The sequence below is a fragment of the Harpia harpyja genome, chromosome 14 (assembly GCF_026419915.1).
Source record: "Harpia harpyja isolate bHarHar1 chromosome 14, bHarHar1 primary haplotype, whole genome shotgun sequence".
NCBI classification, from domain to species: Eukaryota; Metazoa; Chordata; class Aves; order Accipitriformes; family Accipitridae; genus Harpia; species Harpia harpyja.
Genome location: NC_068953.1, coordinates 26,543,350 through 26,564,068, shown reverse-complemented (window position 1 = coordinate 26,564,068; position 20,719 = coordinate 26,543,350). Strand labels below are relative to the sequence as shown.

Here is a 20,719-nt window from a genome sequence, read left to right as displayed (position 1 = left end):
CTTGAAAAGGACCATAAACCAAATTAGACTCCTTTTTACGTATTAGCATTTTTAGAAGATACCTTAAATACAAGTTTATAAAGACCACCTCTATAAACAACAGGCAACAGAAAATTAGCTATCTCCTGTAACGGACTAAGTGACAAACAGCTGTCAAACACAAAATAAAATAATCATGAAAAGAGAGATATCTCATTCACCTGTGTGCTATAAAGTGTTAGGCAACTAGATCTCCTTTATTGTTTCATAGAAGAAAAAAATTCTACCTATTCCAGCAGAAGGAGAGGAGATTATTATGGCAATCATTGGATTATACATGGACATAAATAGAGTCCAAAGATGCTTTTATGTCCTCCTTGTATACTCAAGGGCAACGGTTGTGCCCTTGGGTGTATGTCGTGCCCGTGAGCACCTTGGGGCTGCCCTGTCTGGGCAGAAACCTCCTGGCAGGTCAGGGAAGAGTATTTCGGCTTTGGGGCTACCAGGGGTTTGGACTACGTGAAGGTGTAAGAGGTGGGGGCTCTACCTGGTGGGCCCGTACATAGGTACATCCTGGTTAGAGATGGGGCGATGTCAAAGCAGAGACAGGGGGACAACTACGCTGTTGCCATCTTTGCACCGGCGTCTGAACTACCTACCAGAAGAGAGCTCCTGCCTTGTCTTTCGACATCACCATCTCTGAAATAAACAATAATAAAAGTGTCAGACTCTCCCCACGTTTCCCACACATCCTCCAAGCAGCCCGGAGCCCCAGTGCAGCCCTGAGTGCTGGTTGGGGACATTTTGCACGTCTCATCTCAGAGAATTTCTCCAGTTTTTTTCAAAGCTCTCATTGACAATTTTCAGTCTCACAAAAAAGATCACATGTTCCCACTTAAACAACTGCAGGGAGACATTTTAGATGTGTGCAACAGATTTATAGCGGGAAGCCGGAATACAAAAGCTTGATAAAACCAGGGAATGAAACAAAGGTAACAACAAAGTGTTGCTGTTACAGATTACAGAGCAACTTACCAAAAGCAAAGAACTTGAGTCAGTCACTGCAACGCAATTAATACGAAGGAGAGACAGTGTGCATCTTGAAGTACTATGTTTTCAAAAGGAAAAGCCTTGCTGAACACTCCCAGCTCTGGCTACACTACCTGTCCTTCTTCCAGGGATGAAACAGTAAGTAATTAATACTGAAAATAAGATGCTCACACCTCCACATAATAAAATTAACATTTCCCTTCAGAGCCATGCAAGATTTAATTTTTTTTTCCCCCCAAAAAATACAGTGTTCCATATCTGAGGAGAATCTACTGCAAAGTGTTAAGCAGAGGCAAACAACAAGTATTTATACAGTAAGTACTCATACACACCATTTCACAGTCCACAAGGAAGGATCCTCAGTGCAACTAGAAGCAGCTCTAGGAAATAATATTGTACAAGCTGGCTACATATTTTTAAACATATTCCATAGAGGCCTTTGCTGTCTTGCTGCATTGATGTACTAAACCTCGCCTGATAAGAATGCAGTTGCAGGACTTCTATTACTGTAATGCAAATGCTAACAGGGAACAACACCTAGCAGCTCCAGAGGGCTCTCTGAGGCCCCTTGATGCGTAGGCAGAAAAGTGCAACTTCTACAGAAAATTTCTTTTTGAATTGCAGCAGGGTTTGCATTTCTAAATCCTGTAGGCTGCAGTGAAACTTCCAGACAGAAAGAAAACACGTTGTCACTTCAGAAATTCTTACAATCTTGCATTTTGATAAGCCACGTCAAATAAATAAAATCAGACTAGTGTGTGGGGGAGGCAGGAAGGGAGGATGCGTTGCCACTGAAGTGAACAAGCTTTGCACAGTAACCAGCAGTCACTTCTGCTCACACCTCCATTGCCAGGCCCTCTTTCCCCTGTGTCAAATCTGCTCGCTCTTCTCCATGATAAAGCCACAGTTGTTGTGCAGCTAAAGCTCCCAGTCTTGCCAGCCTTCAACATGAAGCCCACAAATCCTGAAACACCTACACAGCAGAGCCTCCTGCTCCCCTATGAGTCATTAAGCAGGCTGTCCCGCTTGGTGATGTCATCCAGCAATATCCTTTTTTTCTTTTTTTTAAACAAATCCTAAAATGCCTTGAGCATCAATTATTTAAAATATTATCTTCATTTTAATCCTGACCCCAGTGGCAAAATTACCATTATGAAGCATTTCCAAGTGATGCAGGAGGGTCCAATAGCCTCTAATAGTAGCTGCGTCAATGAGGAGTAAGCAGCCAGCTACTCATGTCACACATGAGCTAAGCACAGAGCATCCAAGCCAGCAGCAGCGGGCAGATTTCTCTTACAAACAGGCAGAGAGCAGCTAGGATGTGTCATCAAAAATACAATCAAAGATCAACTGCATCATCCAGTCTCATCTTGTACATTTTGCATGAGTATGTATTACACAACCCCTACTCACACCATCTCTAACCTGTGCTGGATGACGTGTGGCTATGGCACAGCAGTAACCTTCCCTGATACTAATGGTCTATTCCCTACCTAATTGCTCTTGCCATTAAAAGTGCTTCTTTAATGCACAAGCTTAAATGCTTTCTGTCTTCGTTTGAAGGCAGTGCCCTTGTCACATTCTGAGATTTAATAACAGGATTTTCAGCTATTTACAGTTTATAGCTTAATTATCAGAGAAACACAGTTGAAATACGTTCCCCTAAGCACATTTACACCCTAAAGGGCCACAACCAAAACACAGTATAAACAAGTCACACGCTGTATTTGCAGTGCGCAAAGTGCACAGACGCGATGGACAGCATTCAAGGTGAAAGCAGGCAGAGATTTGACCGTGTAGCAGCCTTCAAGACCGAGGACCTTCCCACTCTGCACACGCCCTATCACAAAGTCAACAGGAAAACCAACAGCTGATTCAAAATGCTTACCCGTCCTTGAATATATGTTCGTGGGTGAGGCTATTTATTGTAGGCACTGGATTAATAGAGCCAAATGAATACACAGCACTGCAGAAAATCTAGATGCAAAACCAGGCTGATGCCCTTACTCTTGAGTTCTCAGCAAACTCGTTGCTCCTCTCTGCCTGTTTCAGTCATGCTGGGAATATCCTTGAACAGTTTAAGACACTTTGTCAGATCTTGAACCAGTTAAAACTACTGTCAGTTTAAAGGAACTGAACATCAAATAATTCATTTTAACATTTCAAATGATGCCTTTGTTATCAGGAGACCTACTCACCATCCTCTTTTCAAAAAGAAAGGGCTTGAGGGACATCCCAACTTTGTGGAGGAAATTTTATTTATAAGTTTTTTCTCAAGTGATAATCAAATTAACAGTGGTAATTAATAAGGTTAGTAGCTGAGAGCAACTAGACTATGATCACTCTCTTAGCATTAAGTTTCCTTTCTGTTCACTCTTTCTACAGCATTGTCTACGTGAGCAAATTTTGGTGAAATTTGCACCAGGGCACTCAAACTAGTTGTGGTATTGGCAGATTTTTCCTATTGTAATTTGCTGAATTTATCTCTAGCAGACCCTACGATTTTTTTCATAACCCACTGTGTCTTTCATGCCAATCACTCCATCATTTTTTTCTGCTACTCTTTTATTAGCTTGTTTTGTAATTTCTCCCAGTCCCAGGTTTTCCTTGGAGCTTATTCACACAGGATATTTTTGCCCAAATTCAGTTATGCACATCTATCTGCACCATTATGATCTCCTCGCATAATTGTGTGAGAGGCGACAAGGTCTCTCACCTGACGGCAGACTTGGATGAAACACTCCAACATTACAGGTTTGTTCACTCACTTGAATGCAACCACACCAAAATCCTAAGCATACACAAATCCTTATGACGATCTAGCTATTTCTCTTTTTTTTTTCTTCCTCCCACCCCACCAAGCTCCCTGCCTCTCTAACCTTACTTAAATTGTGTTAAATATAAGAAAGGAACTACATATAACAGGTTTTATACATACTGTTGAGGTCAACAGAGTTTTCCCATCCATTTCAGTGAACCCAACATACTACTCCAGAACTCAAAGTTCTCTGGACCTGACTTTTCCACTGGGTTTTGTACAGACACCTGTACCTATCTGTACACAGAGATACCGAATTCTCCAAATCAGAACAGCAGCCATTTATATCCACTCTGCGAAATGGGAATACCTACATAAGGAACCAAGGCTGTGAAGAATCAAGCATCCCCAGCCAGCTGCTTCAAAAAAATCATGAGATTAACAGCCTCAGCATCTATCAAATCTCAGTCCCTTTCTTTGAACACCAACACCATCACCAGTTGGATGATGCCTGATATACTCTGCCCCCCCCCCCGCAAGCTGTGCTAGGAACTGAACTGAAGCTGCTAACCTTAAAACCTCAAAAAAGAGTCCCTGAGCTCACAGTACCAACTCAGCTGCGTTTGGGTGTACGTTCATCCCAGCCCTGCTTTGAGGGGCAGCGGCTTTGCAGCGAAAGCTGGGTGCCATTATCTGCCCACCACTCCCGGTGTCCCAGGATGTCCCCTTCCCTCATGGACAGATGGCTCGGCCAAACTTTGGAGGGAGCCGGCGCGAGACTCCCGTGGATTTCAGCGGGAGTTGGACGACAGCCAAGGTGAATTTCCTCCTCAACACGCAATTCCCCGCTATGGAGCTTCTTAGGCGAAGCTTATCACCATGGTATCTAAAGTACTGCTGGTACCGGGAAAGGCCAGCTTGAACACCATCCAAAATTTATGTCTTCCTATAACACTAGCTTCATCACATCATCTGCTTTCTTCACCTTCTTCTTTCCTCGTGCTCCCATTTGTTTGCCTTCTGCTCCCCAAATAAAGCCATATGTTGGCCGATGGATGTTACTATTGCTAACAGCAGAAGGCAAGAGTGCAAGACAGACATTCCTGATTCTCTTAAATGTCACTGCATAATAAAAACATTACGTATGACTGCTCTCAGAAATATAGGCCCCCAACTGCACCTTTTCATTAAAATATTACAGGAGGGGCAGAGTTTTGTTCATGAGTCCAGTCTCCTTAAGATGATGTTACTTCCTTGCTTGATCCAGGCTTGAAAACTCACTTTTTCCCACCTTCCTGGAGGAAGGTGTGGGCCCAGAGCCCACCTGGGGGAGGTATGGATGGATCCCAGCCAGACGGGACTAATATACCACATTAGCCCCTGTGGGCTTCATTAGCACAGAGAAACCAACTCATATCAGCCAAGAGAAGTGTGTGCTATGAGCTAGTTCATCTTTAACCTGTATAGCACACACTTCTACATTGTTTTACAGCTTTCTGCAATAATTTCTAACACTCAGAGGCCTGATTTTCATTTTGATATGATTAATAAAACAGATTTTAAATTCAATTTTATTGCTAGAGGGTATTTAAATTAGTTGAGTTTTAATCCAACAGATAATATAAATAACAGCTTCAGCAGCAGTGAAGTGATTTACAGGTCGAAGCCAAACTGGATACTTGTCACATGCCTCATAACAAGAAATATTTTGTAACAGAGATAAGGCAATACTAAAGAAATTAAAATAGTAAAAGAATTTAAGCACAGATGAAGCAGCTATCCAATACCTCCTTAAATCATCTGATAACTTAACCTGAAGCTTCTTTATAACTGGGAAGTTAGCTTAGACTGCTTAAATTGAGGTCAAATTGAATCAGACCACAGCTATTAGATGAGTAGGTACAGCTCACTAAAATCAGAGCCACAGACAAGCGAGCCACTTTCTTGGTTGTGTTAGCCCTTGGCTTGCAACACCAAGAGACAAATCAGGTGGTATTTTCAAAGATTTCTACAGCTGGAAATGTGTTACATTGTGGTTTTCAAATAGCTAAAGTTCAAGCTCTGAGACTATTGAGATAACAGCAGTTATCAGATATGCTGGGTGGACGAAAGTGGTGATTTAGGAAAAGATTTGTTCCCTTTAAAGTAAACATTTGTCCAGCAAGATCCTTAACAGTGTGTTGACCCAAAGACAATGGTTTTCAGCCAGCAGGAACCTTCACATTGACTTTAATGGGCACTGAAGCAGATTTTTTTTTTTTGCCTGGACACTTTTTTTTTTTTTTTTTTACAGCATTGTTTTCACATCCCCTGAATTACAGGCATTAATTTTTATTAAACATGTAAGCTACTTTTGTAAAACTTGACACTACCTTGCTGCCTAGTAAGCTGAACTAAAACAACAGTTTAAATAGCTCAGCTCACAGCTAATAAGCAATTTAAATAGCTTTGCTGAGCTCAAGTAGCTATATCAGGTTTCATAGCACCATCAGTCACTGCCAAATTCATAGGCGGCATTTAAATCAATCATTAGCAATGGTCACCCCCAGGAAAAAAAAAAAGGAAAAAAAATATTTTAAGAGCTAAGCGTCAAGTTATTGTCGCAATTTCTGTGAGAACGTGCCCCATACATGACACAAAAACATGCCCAGGAAGCAAATCCCACTGGAAGGGCTGGGACAAAATATATTCTTTCAAGTAAGAAAGACTGAGCTCTGTACTCTGACCACAAACAACATGCTTCACAAAGACGGATGAGTACAGAGGTGCCCATTTCACAGAAGGAAAGGCTGGAGCATGCAGAGGTGAAGGATTTGCCAGCAGAGATGGAACAGGGAGGAACCCGGGGGCGTTGCTCCTGTGTCACACGTGCTAAGCCACGGCTGCAACAACACTGTCACAAACATACTTCCAAGTTCTCTGTCAGAAAGGTGAATGGGAAGCGAGACACTGGCAAAACGTATATCCAAAAAACACCTTGTCTGCACTCTGTACAGAGTGTACGAGTGTGTACAACCCACGCCGAAACCCTGGGAATGAATGATGCTGGGAGTTTGATCTCACGTGCACTGGCATAAGACTGAAATAACTTAACCTGAAGTGAAACACATTAAATCAGGATATTGAATGAGACTGGTGAACGTGCCTCATACTTGTACAAGTCTGCATGACCCAACACAGCACACGTAGCAGCACAGACACGAGCACAACCAGAGCGCTCAAAAGCCTTCAAGTGCTTCGCAGCTTGAACAGCTCTGGAAGCAGAGCAGGACCACGTCAAGCCCAGAGCTACGACTGACTTACAGAAGGGGATGGGGGACCACTGCAACCTTCCTCTCAATTCTCTTCAAGCCACAGCTAAGCTTTTCAGCTAAACTGATCTACCAGTATGGAAACGGTTAAAAATATCAACAAAAATATTTGCCTTTAGAGAAGCCCAGGTAAAATGACAGAGGCAGCTTTCCCTTGGATGGATGTTTCTGACCATCCTGGACTCAGCGGGGCGGCGCTGCTCCAGCCAGGTTTTGATGCTTCTTTCTCCAACCCCAAGGACAGTTTCTGTTTTATTTTCCAGTGGAACTTCACATAATTAAGAAGCAGACAAGCCCCTTGTAATCCCGAAGTGAAACACAGGGAGATACTTAGATCTTATTCCTCCCTCTGCCCCTGTACTTCTATTTAGTACTCCTGGGTATCAAATTCGGACACATGCGTGGCATTTTAATTCATTATTTATCCATGTTGTCTCAAATTATGTAACTTCAACAATAATAAACAAATCTATAGTGTGAGTTTGCATAGTTGGAAGCAGCATGAGGAAGCTCAGAAACTGGAGAATGATTCCTTGCCACAGGGGGCTGAGGAGAAGCAAGGAAGAGAAAAGGTGTAAGAGAACATAATAGGATAAAAATAAAGCAAATTAAATGTGTGGGTTTGGAATCCCCCAAGACATTCTGGTCGAGAGGATCTCAAACCTATATATAGTTCAAGACAAAAGCACAACGTTAACCTCTGTTTCCTGATATTTAGTTCACAAACTGCTCTAATGCCAGCATTTGGCTTTTGTCCCCTCATTAAAGTTAGAGGATAGGAAAAATGCAGGACTGATTTTTGGAATGATCAAGATGAATTCCCCAAGAGGCCATCACATGTTATCAGAGACTTCTGGCATGTTAAAAAAAAAAACACCACGGCGGGGGGGGGGGGGGGCGGCGGGGGGAACATTTACACAAATTAGCGAACAACTGGCACAGTTCAGGCAAGTTTATTGTGTGCCTCCAGCAGCCGAGAGCTCTCGCTGAACCAGAGCATGGAACATCTGACAATGAACTCGCGGCTCAGACCGGCGCGCACATCCCGCCGCTTCCCGGCGAGGGACCGGACCCCCCGGCCCCGCATCAGCCTCCCCCGGGCCGCAACGCCCCCAGCTCCTCCCTGCTTATTCCAGCGGGGATTTTGCCACCGGTAAGGTGCCCGGGGTGTTTTTCCTACGCTGCGTGCCCGCTCCGCCGGTGGCTCGGGCGGGAGCCTCCCCGCCGCCGCGCCGAGCGGGCGGTAAATGATTAATTACGTTATAAAACGCCGGGTTCGGGGAGCGCTCGCAGGGCGGCCGGGCTCTCCCAGCGCAGCGCTTCGCGGCGGCCGGGCGCACCTGCGGCGGGGCCGGGGCCAGGGCGGGAGGCGGCGCCCACGCGGGGGTCGGGGCGCGGGGCCGGGGCGGCGGAGGCGGTGCCCACGCGGGGCCGGGGCGGGACGCGGCGCCCACGCGGGGGTCGGCGCCCACACGTGGCCGGGGCCCGGCGGACTCACCCCATGTCTCGGCACCTTTCGGCGGCGGCGACGGCACCCCCGGGCGGCTCCCCGCGCTCGGCGGCCAGCGGCGGCCGCGTCCCCACTTCGCACATGCGGCCGCCCCGGCACCGGCACCGGCCCCGGCTGGCTGCGGCTGCACGGCGGCGGCGAGGCGTCCTGCTCCTGCTCCTGCTCCTGCTCCTCCTCCTCCCGCCGCCTCCCTCCCCCCTTACATAACCTCCCTCCCGGGCGGCGGCGGCACCGAGCAGCCTCCCGCGGCACCCGCCGCCCTGCCAGCCGGCAGCGCGGGGGCGGCGGGGCGGGGCGGGGCGCGCCCCCGGGGCCCCTCCGCTCCCCGCCCCGGGCCCCGGCAAGAGGCGGCGGCGAAGAAAGTCGCCCTGCGGCCGTTTGTGCCGCGGGTGGGGAGCGAGAAGCCCCGGCGGAAGGCTTCAGCATCGCGGGGCGGGGCGGGGGGGGTCGGCGAGAAAACTTCGGGTGAAGTTGTGGGGGTGCCCCCCGAGCGGCCCCGCCCGCTGCCGTGAAGCCCCGACGGCGCGGCGCGGGGGCGGGGGGCGCAGCCCAGACCGGTGGCCCCGGACATGCTCCTCCCGGGACCGGATTCCCCGGGAGATCGGCTGCTTCGCGACCGGCTCTCCCGGGACCGGCTGTCCCCAGCCCGGCTTGTCCCGCAGCGGGAGCGCGCCCCGCCGACAGCCCCGTCTCCGCGGCGCGGGCGCGGCTGCGGTCCGAGAGCGGATCCCGGGGACGCCCTTCCGACCCCGAGGCGATGTCACCGCCGAGGGCTGTCTGGTGGAACACAAGCAGGCGATGCTCTCCCGCCGCAAGCCCTCCCCACCTCTCTCCGCGCTTTGAACCCGTTCTCCCAGGGAAATGAAGACCGTTTGTGCGCGCCTGCCTCCCCCCCCATCCCAAGGAGCTTTAGAGGCGCTGGGCAATTTCAGCCCCATTTGGGCAACGGGGCCTGGCCGACTCAGCCCCACAGCCCCCATCTGGGTCTCGCATCCAGCCACCACCCGCCCTGCCGCTCAACCCAGAAATGCAAATTGCATCAGGAGGACTGACTCTCAGCGCCCCCCCCCCCCCCCCCCCGTCTGTGCCAGACGTGGTCCCAAAGCTGGCATTTCCCTATAGGTTTCATGAAAATAAAGAGGGATGATTCCTTTCCATGGAAGGAAAAGTTGCACCCGTGTGGAAGAGGTCTATTATGGCTGCCCAACCACGAGGGTAGCACTGACCTCTGACAGGCAATCACAAGACACAATTCCATAGAAAAGCCATGGACCTGCTCGTTTGGGTATTCGTAGGACTGTGCTACACAGACACAGTTATTCTTTTGTGGGGAAAAGACGCCCAGTTCACACATAAGAGAGGATTTTAACTTCTCCCACACAAAGTTATAATTAATACCCAGCCATCAAGAGTGATTATTTTCATCTGTTTTTTTAATCTCACGTTGATTTATCCTTTCTTTCAAAGAAAGTTTAGAAGTTGTGGGAAAGGCTTTATGTTAGCTTGCTTTACCTTTGTGTGTAATAACTGGGGTTGTCCCCGGTATTACCTGGGGACCTCATGGAAACCCTCAAAGAAAAACTTAACCAGCAACCTAACACCTTCCTGCTATGGACAATGAAAGTGTCTCCCACTCTGACAGACAACTATTTCCTGATGTCTGGAACACCAAAAAGGAATTTCAATCCTATACACTCAAATAAAGTCTATGCCATGCGGAAAAAAAAGCAGGGTGAATTATACAGACATTTTCAAAAGGCTGTGGGATGACACCACTCCAATGTATCTGCTCTCTTTACCGTGGTCAGATGCTTGCTGTGGTTGTTGAAGGAGACTTAACTCCTTACCTAATCACTGATGTCTACGGAATTCCCATGTCCTGTTCTACCAGCTGATGGAGAGGTTCTGTTTCCTCCGGGATAGTCATGGCAAAAGTGACCATCCTTTCCTGTTCAGGGCTGCAGCCTTGAATATTGCTTTGATATGACCATTCGTCTCTTCTTGGGGAAACAGTGAGGGGTAGCGTTCTCTGAGGGGAAAAAATAGCAGCCTAGCAATCTTGTGGAAAAAACTCCCACCATAAATCGGATGATTTTATCTCACTGGTTTTACACCATTTACTTCATTTAGTTAAATTACATACTCCATTCATCACAGAGGAGTTGTCTTACGCCTCTCTGATTAATTAGCTCATTTCGGTGAGTATCCGAAAGCTGTGTTTTATGAACCAGTGCCGTATGTGACTTACAAATATCTAATGGAATTGGATCAAAATGGGGTAATGCACTTACTACATGTGTCATGATAAGATGAAAATTGGAAATTGGAACTGCAGTTGCCTTAGCATTTTCTAATGTTTTAATCTTTTTCAATCTTGCATTCAAGAGTGCATTTTTATCCCCAATTATAAAAAAAGCTTAAGCTTATGGAAGCATAATTGTCTGTGAAATTCGCATGATAAAAAATTCTGTATATTGCTTTTGTTTGTAAGGTCTTCCCATTTGATTTATGCTCTTTTCAGAACTGTCTTCTAGGAAGAGACAGAGTTGTGGTCCCATTTCCCAAGGACCCTGAGACATTTGGTCTGGCAGACAGCAAGTTAACCCAGTTTTCTGCTCATATTTGGGTTTCTGTAAGTGTGCTCCCTTTGTCTGAAATTCCCTCTATTCTTCCAAATGGATGTGATATTCCTCTTTCTGAAGTGTGGCACACTGTTGTTGTTCTCTTATCTCTGCAAAAAAGAGGATGAAGTCCTGTCCTCAATCTAAGTCAATGGTAGAAGTCCCATGGATTGGAATGAGGCCCAGATCTCATGGAAACCGTTTAACATTATCAATATTGAATGAAGAGATTGCCCTACAGACAGTTGCATGTTGAACTCCTCCACCATCACAAAGAGTCCTAATTCGTGTATAATTCCCATTGATTTACATTATTTTAGTAAAATTTAGTATTCCATTTCCTTAAAGTATTTTGAGTTCTCTGTAAATGAGAACTATAAATATGCTATCAAAATTAATAGTTCTTAAGCTTTCATATGTGACATGATATTTCACTTCCGATTTGGCTCCGGTGCAGGATGTGTGCATGATGGTAATTCAGTCCTCATTTAGTATTCACAAGTGTGCTCTTATTACTGTGGCATGGTTAGGAACGCTCAAAATACTGAAGGCACAGAATCCCTCGGCATGATTCAAGCTGAGCAATCAAAATATCCACATTCTGTAAATGGATGTAACTTCTTTAGATGAGAATTTTCTCCTATTCCCACGGGCCTCCTAAAGATATAATTTTTTGATACCTAGATACAGGGTGAATATCCTTTTCAGAAAACTGATCTAACAATCAGGAGTATGTACCCAGTCTGCATTCTGAAAAGCAAAGAGCTCACCAGTCTCTTTCTCTCTCTCTGTGTTTCTGTTCTCTCCTTTTGTTTGGCTTTCACTATTGTCATCTTTTGCCACTTTATTTTATTTTAGCTATAATTTTGTTTCAGAAAACCTGCTGTTTAGTCTTTTTCAACTATTATACTTCAAGACAGTCTTCTCCCTATTTCCCATAGCAGATAGTATTAAATAAAATACTCAATACCGTGATTTTTCCAACTAGACTGATGAAATTTGCATTATTTTACTCCAACTGAACTGTGCCATTTCCCTTCTTTTTTTTTTTTTCTTTGATAAATAACCAACCTTTTTCAAGCTTTAAATGTTATCCAGGAGTTTAACAAAAAAAGCTTTGGGGAATTCTTGATTTTTAAATTTGAAACAGAGAATTAGTTTTCAAAATCCCCTGACAAATGGAGAATTAATGTAATTATAATATCACTGGATATAAAATTTTAAAGATGAGCAACTGAGAAAAGAATAGATTTTTAAGTCAGACTGTTGAAAATGCTGTGATTTACTACTTTCATTGTTAAAACCTACTTAATCCAATATCTAATAAACAATTTGGACAAAGGATCTATTTGTTTAAAAAAATCAACACTCTTGTCCTTTCAATTAAAATGTCAGAGCTCACAATAAACATCTGAGCCCTTCAACAAGTCCTCCAGCAAGACATGTGATTTCTAAGGTAAAAGCAGTTTCCCCCTCCACTCTCCTCCAGAAATAAACCAAAATAATCCCAGAACAATCATGTAGGACTACTTTCTGTCTTTCTTTAAAAGTAAAAAAGGAGAAGACCATTTAAAAGCATTTTGTCAATCATCTTTAAAAGAGCAGGTTGAACATTCTTTTACTGTTCTTTGCGCATTATTCTTACATGTATAATTACTTAGTGCCAGGAAGCTCCTGTCTAAGTGGAGTAATAGAAGGTACACAAGCGGTTTCTACCTCACTTTCAAAAAGTTGTCCTGTGAAATATGCAAATAACAGTTCAAAGCAGATTTTTATGTAAATGCAAAGAGGTGTCGTCATCACACTGTGGTATACGCTGCCTTCTCAATGAAGACAAATACACAGCTAACAAAAAATAATATTAAATAAGATTTTAGAGAGAGAAGACATAGACATATAAAGGAGGCCAGCAAAACCAGAATAATGCCCTACCAGCCACCACAGGTCTCCTAGCCCTGAATATGCATACGCAGCACAGTGTTGAAGGCTGCAAAATTGTAAGAGGCTGATGGATTTCTAATAATTCTGACAGAGAGCATCTGTCAGCATTAATAAGAAATTTGGGACAGATCCTCTAGGCATCCTCCATACTTTGGTCTACTAGAAATCCATCCAGCCTGGGACACATCCAGGAGTGCACACTGAACCTGAACATTTGTAAAGGTGGTCCCATACTTGGAGCAAGCCTTGTTCCCTTAACAGACCTATTTCTTTGTACTTACAAGGTAAGACAGAGAAAAACAGATACTCCCAGACACTTTGATTATGTCCACTCCACTGTAAAGTAAATAAGGCTGGTCACTCTTCACATGACAGCTTTTTTCTGCACCTAGTGGGTCTTGCTGCTCTTCTCTGAAATCATGCTGATTTGCACTGGTTTTGCAATGGAAAGACTGGGACTCTGCAGAGCAGATGAGGAGCACTGCATGTAAAAGTCTTACAGCTTGTATTTGAGTCTATGTACTTGTTTCATATACATCCTAATACTGCTTTATTTTGAGCACATATGCGTGAGTGGAGATCTTCATAAAGCTACTGACAGCAATGCACAGGTCTCGCAGCTGATGAGCTGAATCCTGAATTGCTCCTCAAAACCGTACCAAATGTGTTCAGTTTTTCCCTTCCAATATGCAGCACTTTGCATTTCATATGTCACTTTAGGAGTTACCAGCTTTTTCATTCAAAGTTTATTTTGGTCATTTTCTTTTTAAATCCCCAAAAGAAGAAGAAAAAAATTCCATTTCATCTGCAAGTACAGATGATGACTCTGGTTTCCTTCCAGGTTTACATCACAAAATTCCATTTATTTGTGATTTATAAAATGGAAGTTAGAGCAATCAGGCACCGGTTATGCAGATGGGGTAGATTACTTTTCTTTTAAACTAATCCACATCAAAATTTTTGGTCCTGGCAGGCCAAATTGTACAAGAGATAGGAGAAGGAAAGAACTATATGCCTTGTCTGTTAGAAACAGTACCCTCATATTGCGACTTGGCTGTGATGATGATGGTGACGGCCAAAGCTACTAGTAGAAAAGCAGATAATACAGAAGGGAAAAGATACTCACTTTTTTGGTGAAAGAAGCTTAATTTTCAAACATACAGAATGGCACAACCATTCATTTCAGCAAATCATTTTGCTCACATGTAAATTTTCTTGTAGCTCAGGAATTTTTAATTCTCAGGTCCTTTCTACCATCTGTAACTCAATCTCTATTTTTTAAAGAAATTGCAGACATCTGTTTAAATACCCATCTCTTCCGTCACATGGAATTTTGGATTCAAAAATCTAAGCTCGAAAATAATACCGAAGTTGGATTACATTTCCAAACAACTACAGACTGGCATTTTAAATGCTGCCTTTTTAATTAGCCCATTCTGCTATACTGGCTGTGTCGGGCTCTACGGTGCATGAACAATGTCTGGTGTGGGTGCGGGTCGGTGAGCCGGGTGAGGGGGTCATGCTGCCACAGGGGTAGGGGGATAGGGAAGAGGGGAGGTGGGGAAGACCCCCCCAGGCTCACTGCAGCCAGCTCTCCTGCAGCAGGAAGGGTGTCTGGCCCCCAAGGGGGCTGCGGGGCCGCGGGACCGTTGCTGAGCCTGGGACTCTGCTGTGGTCCTGCATCATGTGTAAAACTAATCCTGCCCATGAAACCAGAGCCAGCTCAAGCAGCATAAGCGAAACTGAATTTTGCTGCCCCACACCTGACTTTCTGCAGCAGGGGGTACATTTTCAGTGTGTGATCAGGGACGTGTGGGGACGGGGACGGCAGAAGGAAAGGGAGGGCAGAGCAGTGGGAGCCAGGGGAGGGGATGAGAAGGCAATGTGGGATGTTCCTAGGGGCTGTAGTGAGAAATGTGGTTTTTTCTTTTTGCAGCCTGTCCTGCTCCAAGACACCCTGCCTCCCCTTTGCCCTTTTCCCAGGGTCCTGGACGTGCCAGCAGGCAGGTCTCCATCCCCCAGCTCCCTCCCTGAAGGGTCACTCCCCAATGCATCCCCACCCTTACTCTCCCAGAAAAACACTATTCCCATATAAAATAGGACAGAGGAAGAGAGGCTGGGGCCAGACCTTTCAGAGCTTTTTTTTTAGTTCTCCAGAACTGCTTGCCTTGGCTGCTTGTAGGAATTTGTACTTCAGACTGGTGCAAAATACCTCATTCTTTGTGTTCCTTTAGCACTTACTCATGGGTGGACTTTGTGCCTTAATCAGGTCCTTGCTTGCCTTACTGGAAGAGGAAGATATTTCCCTGGGTACACCGGAGGTCTGATTCATTTACCCGAATGCCCAATGGCTTGATAAAGGCTTATCTGTTTCCTTGTGGGCAGAGGTATTGGATCCCTCCCCTGGATGAATTTCTCAAAGGACTGAGCAGTACAGACAGAGCACCAGGTGGGAATGAAGCTACATGGGATTTCAAGCCTATTTACAAAAACCAATGGTTGAGGTATAGTGGTGAGCACCCCAAAGCTCTCACTAAAGCTCATGAGGGCACGAGTGGCACCACAGCACAAGATTTCTCTCCTCCAGTTGTGGAAAATATCTCGAGTTCAGGGAAGCCAGACCTGGCTCAGAGGTATGAAGTTGGAAGTGCCCAGCTATGGGTGTCTTTCACAGACAGGGATAACTTTCATTTGTGACGGAAATTATTTGTCACCACAAAAGCTATATTTTGCATCATTCTCTGAAAAAAGTGTTGAGTTTTTTACCCTGCAGAATGTCCTATGGAAAGCAATTAAGATGCATGTAAGAAATAGACTAATATTTTTATGCTTCCAAAATGCATTAGAGAAAAACAAAACCAAAAACCCCTCCTGGACTTAATTTATACCATTTTCAAATAAAGTTAAAGACCTTGACTTATACCAGTCCCTATGTCTAGGTCCTGCTAAACTACAATAATTAATCAATAATAAAAGGGAAGCCAGAAAGCCACAAATCGTGAAGAAGTTGTTCTCTTTTTACTACACTAATAATTAAAATCTGGAAAAGTAAAAAATAGTTATTTGACAAAAGAACAACAAGAATACAGCTCCCACAAACAAAAATGCCAGGAATACTTTGATGAGAAAATGCATTTTAAAAGAATATACTGGGTGGCAATTTGGGCCGCATGTCTTCCCTAGACCAAACTAGCTCAAGGGGAGCTTCTGCATTCCTGATTTTACCTAATATAACTTTCTTCCACAACAGTATTCGGATGACAAAATATATAAACACTACCAATCAGTTAAACAAACACAATCAGATTTTTTCAGCTCCATATTTTGCTTCTCAGAAAGTATCTACTGTCAACACTCTTAAATCCAATCTTGTGTAATTCTAGTTAACAGAAGTTATAAAAGTGCTCATATCTAATGGTAAACACAGATTCCACTTTTCTGCGGAAATGTCATTGTCCTTGAGGGGTGTACAAAATCCATATTTTTGAAAAATCAGAGCAAAATTTTTAATCATTTGCAAATATCAAAAAAACCCCCAAACATTTTAGGGACATGTTTGCAGCTCAAGCACCTGGAGGAGCACTCTCTAGATCCAGAGTGCTTACCTGGGTTTTGACGAAGTACCGAAAGGATGGCAGGCAGCCGCAGCCATGCATTAATATCATATGAAGTTTTTCAGCCATAGTTCAGTTAGGGCTTTGGAGCCAGGGGAAGGATCACAGTGCACTACTATGGGAGATTACACCAAGCACTCAGTTACAGAATTCAGTTTAACTCCATGGGACTTGGTGGAAGACAGAGTGGAACACTTATTTCCAGAAAAGCTTTGACCTATGTTTTGCTTTAAATTTATCTTTAACCAATAGAGAAATATTAATATACACACATCAAAACCTCTTCTACATACTTGAGAAAATGAAGTCAACACTATAAAGTATGGATGACATATATCCTCTATTTTTCATTTACTGTTCATTTGCAGAAGAGCACATGATTTATGTTGTTAATGTACCAACATTTTTCTAAGTTTAATTTGATAGTTTTCCTGCAGGAATAGGTTAATCTTCATCCATACCTGCCTTTAATAATATTTATTACTGTTCTTCTGCTCCTCAGTGGCTGACTGAATATTCTCTCTATGTCCATCTGGTGACTATGCTTTTCCCAAAATAGTCCATGACCACTCTTTACTATATTTGCACGAGAGATGTACTATTATTATATTTGCATGGAAGAAGTTAGGCAATCCTGCAAAAATGTTTTTCAGTGATATCACTTGTCCAACTTGTAAATTGATTTACAGTTTGAAATGTGACATCGTAAGTGGCATGTGACAGAAGATCTAAGCAGGAAATATTTTGCAGTCTCTTAGAAATCTAGCCAGAGTTGCTCTTTTTTTAGATCCTCTGTTTGTTTGCCCAGAAGAATTAACATTTGGTCAATGAGAATAACCTGCAGCTATTGTCACTCAGTATTCAACTTTCTTCCAATATTTAAAGCTGAATAATTGATGGTTTTAAGAACATGGCTTCTGAGATACAATTCCACACCATCCGCTGCATTGGGAAAAGAGCAGGAACCAGCCCTGAAAGTGTAACAAAGCATGTTTTGGATGCATAGGACATGCAAAGCCACAAATGCCAGCCGACCAACACCACATGCTTAAAGCCACATTCAACGAACTGGGATTTCCTCATGCACAGTAACGCCTGTTGTGACAAGTAACTAGACTCTTGAGGAAACAGCCTTCAAAATGCATTTTCCTTTCCAGCTAAAGGAATTCTCACTACACAGACACCTTCAAAAAGGTAATGCTTTGCATTTTCGTTTGTTTTTACGTGCAGGTATCTCAAAACAATAATATCCACACAGAAGCCCACCCTGGCCCCCATGATGCCAATGGAAAAAACCCTTCTTTTGACTTCAGTGGGATCATGATTCGGTCATAATTGATTAATCCTCATTCCATTCCTGTGAGACAAGTGAGGGATATATAGAGATCACTTCACACACCACTGCAGCATGGTTGTTTCTGGAAAATATCAGCTGTTCCAAAACAGAGAGGAGCCCAGCACGCAGTTTGGAACAGGATGCAATGGCCAACACTATCTCCATCTGGAACAATACAGGAAATGCTGATAGCCAGAGTGGTATCACTGAAAATAGATTTTGGCCAGCACACGGGGATTAAGAGCCTTACTTTTCAAAAGGTGTGCTGGGACTTTTAATAACCATAAATAGTCAGGACTTTGTGCCACACTGGAAAGACGGCAGCACACGCAGTATGGTGTTTCCTCATACCATTCTGCCACATCACTTCATTACTAGATCATCTGCAGCTTTCAACAGGACCGACGTGACTTCCGAGTCAAACGGAGAGCCATAGCGAAGTCCTGACCCTGCTGGAGGCAAAATCACAACAGTACTTGGAACCAGTGGAACAAGGATTTCTTTCCCTGGAAATAGTCTGTGAGATCTGGCAGCAACATTTCCCTCAGATAGCAACCATGAGATCTCTGATATCTTATGTAACTGCCATCCTTAAATAAAATGTATATCTAGTTCATCATTTTTTTTCCCTGATTTAATTAGAATCTTGCTTAGTTTTGCAGGTTGGCGAAGTCTTATCTTGCAATATGCTGCAGATGCTACTGCTTGGAGATTAACGTCTGCTTTTTAATTAAAGTTTTTACTCAGGAAGTTTGTGATACCCCCACACCAGCATTTAAGACCAAGAAAATAACTGTATTATTCTTACAACGAGCAGCCATAGCATAATATGAAACAATAACGTTCAATGTACCACCAAAAATTATTGTGTGGTTTTCATTTACGTGTGAGATTTTCTGAGCTTGTTTTTAATGAGACTCCATCAGAACTTTGCATTTTCCAAGATAACATCTCTAAATTTTTTTAAGTTTAGGCTGTTAAGTAATCAGCGTGTTCTTCTGTACTGGTTCCCAACCAACGTTAGAAAGCAGCGTTCAGCTGAGCACTAGCACACTAAGCAGCTGCTTGCCACCACAGCACAGCTTCTGCAGGCGGTGCAGGAATGGGAAAGAAACAGCCACAACTCAAGAAAGCAGTGAAGAGAGACCTGAAACTGGGAGGGTGAGCAGGGCCATGGGAACAGCGGTACTGTGGAAGTGTGCCAGGAAAGGAAACTGCCGCAGGAGTCCTGGGCGAAGATGGAGAAGGAGTTACAGTAGTGCCAGGGCAGGCAAGGACGCTGTGCCTTGACACCCAAGGCAGAGGTCTCGGGGAGGGCAGGAGGGGACACAGAGGGGTGGTAGCCACAGCATAATCTCCTGAAAGATTAGGAACCCTTGTCTGCTGGAAGAAAAGATCACCAGTCCTAATTTAGTAACAGGAGGGGGAGTTATTACTGCTAGGAGTAGTGGTGACCTAGACCACCAGACAAGGACCAGCCCCAGCACAGCACAAACATAAAAATGAAAAGACAGTCTCTGCCCAGAGAGTTTCCAGATTTTGCATAGGGCAAGGGGCAATGCAGGGATGCACAGGGGAGTGCACACCAGTAGCAAGGCAATGTCAGAACAAGGAGCAGACTGGTCAGTCCAGCTTTGCAAAATCCTGCAGGCTTCTCTGCAGCTCAGCTAATTCACTTATACCTTACTTCACTTTAGCACTGTGTGGTCTCAGTACAGATTGGTATCTCTGGAAAATTCTGGTTTACAATTTTTAAAAATTTACATTAGATTAAGATGACACTCCAAACTTGAAGTAGAACAAAGTGGGCCTATACTTCAGCCCTTGCTTTCTCTAATGGCCCTTAAACTTAAGAGGAACTGCAGAGAACATTCAAGAACTCTCCTTACCTTCAAAGAGAAGAGAAAGAAGGGAGACAAATTTCTGTGCTAACTAACAGCTTCTTGGTAAAGCCATCTGGGGAGAGCCATGTTTAGTATCTAATGGAGGGAGCATTACTTAGACCAGTTCCACTGACCTGAGTCTTGAGAGAGGAAACAAAACACTGAAATGCTGTTGTATTTCATTGCCTTTAGAAGAACATGAACATGTGCTTACACATCTGCAGTGGCTTTGACACGCAGAAGCAGGAGGACGGGCATGAGCGGGACTTCTTTGCACATCTATCTGCAGGGCTGGCGGAAAGGGCAGATTTCAAACCTGGGCCTCAGAGAGGACACGGGAGTCCCACACAAGGAGCCTCAGGGCGATGCTCCAGTGCCTGGGGAATCTCAGCATCCAGAGAAGAGAGACTCCGGCAGTAAAATGGGAGACCTAGGTATCCTCTTTAGAGGTTGAATATTTGACTTTGTATCCGAGGCAACTGATTGGCGTGCAACATGCAAACTGCATAAACTATCCAGCCCAGGAGAAACTCTAGATGTTTGCTAAAAAGGCATAACCACTTCCTTCTGCTAGATCCTAGGTTTTGCAAGGATCTGAGTTTCTGATTTAAACATAACAGAAATTGTTACCAGATGTGCATGTCATGGCCCTGAATGCACTGACAGGCCTTAATTGCCAGGACCAGCCCCCCCGGGGCCTTCCCCACACCCCTGCC

At 44.4% G+C, this 20,719-nt stretch overlaps 1 protein-coding gene and 1 long non-coding RNA gene across 2 annotated transcripts in view; both read right to left on the bottom strand.

Moving 5' to 3' along the window:
* HOMER2 (homer scaffold protein 2) overlaps nt 1-8,824 on the bottom strand; it is a 67,051-nt gene extending 58,227 nt beyond the window's left edge. Inside the window, exon 1 of the mRNA XM_052808293.1 lies at nt 8,597-8,824. Coding sequence (XP_052664253.1) covers nt 8,597-8,691 — 95 coding nt within the window. The 5' untranslated portion in view covers nt 8,692-8,824. The remainder of the gene's footprint in view (nt 1-8,596) is intronic.
* A 1,979-nt stretch (nt 8,825-10,803) lies between these two features.
* On the bottom strand, nt 10,804-20,312 carry LOC128151466 (uncharacterized). Its single transcript, XR_008238378.1, has 3 exons — nt 20,010-20,312; nt 16,776-18,572; nt 10,804-11,339 (listed from the first exon to the last, which is right to left on the bottom strand). It is a non-coding gene; the product is annotated as an uncharacterized LOC128151466 (long non-coding RNA).
* Between the last annotated feature and the right edge of the window lie 407 nt (nt 20,313-20,719).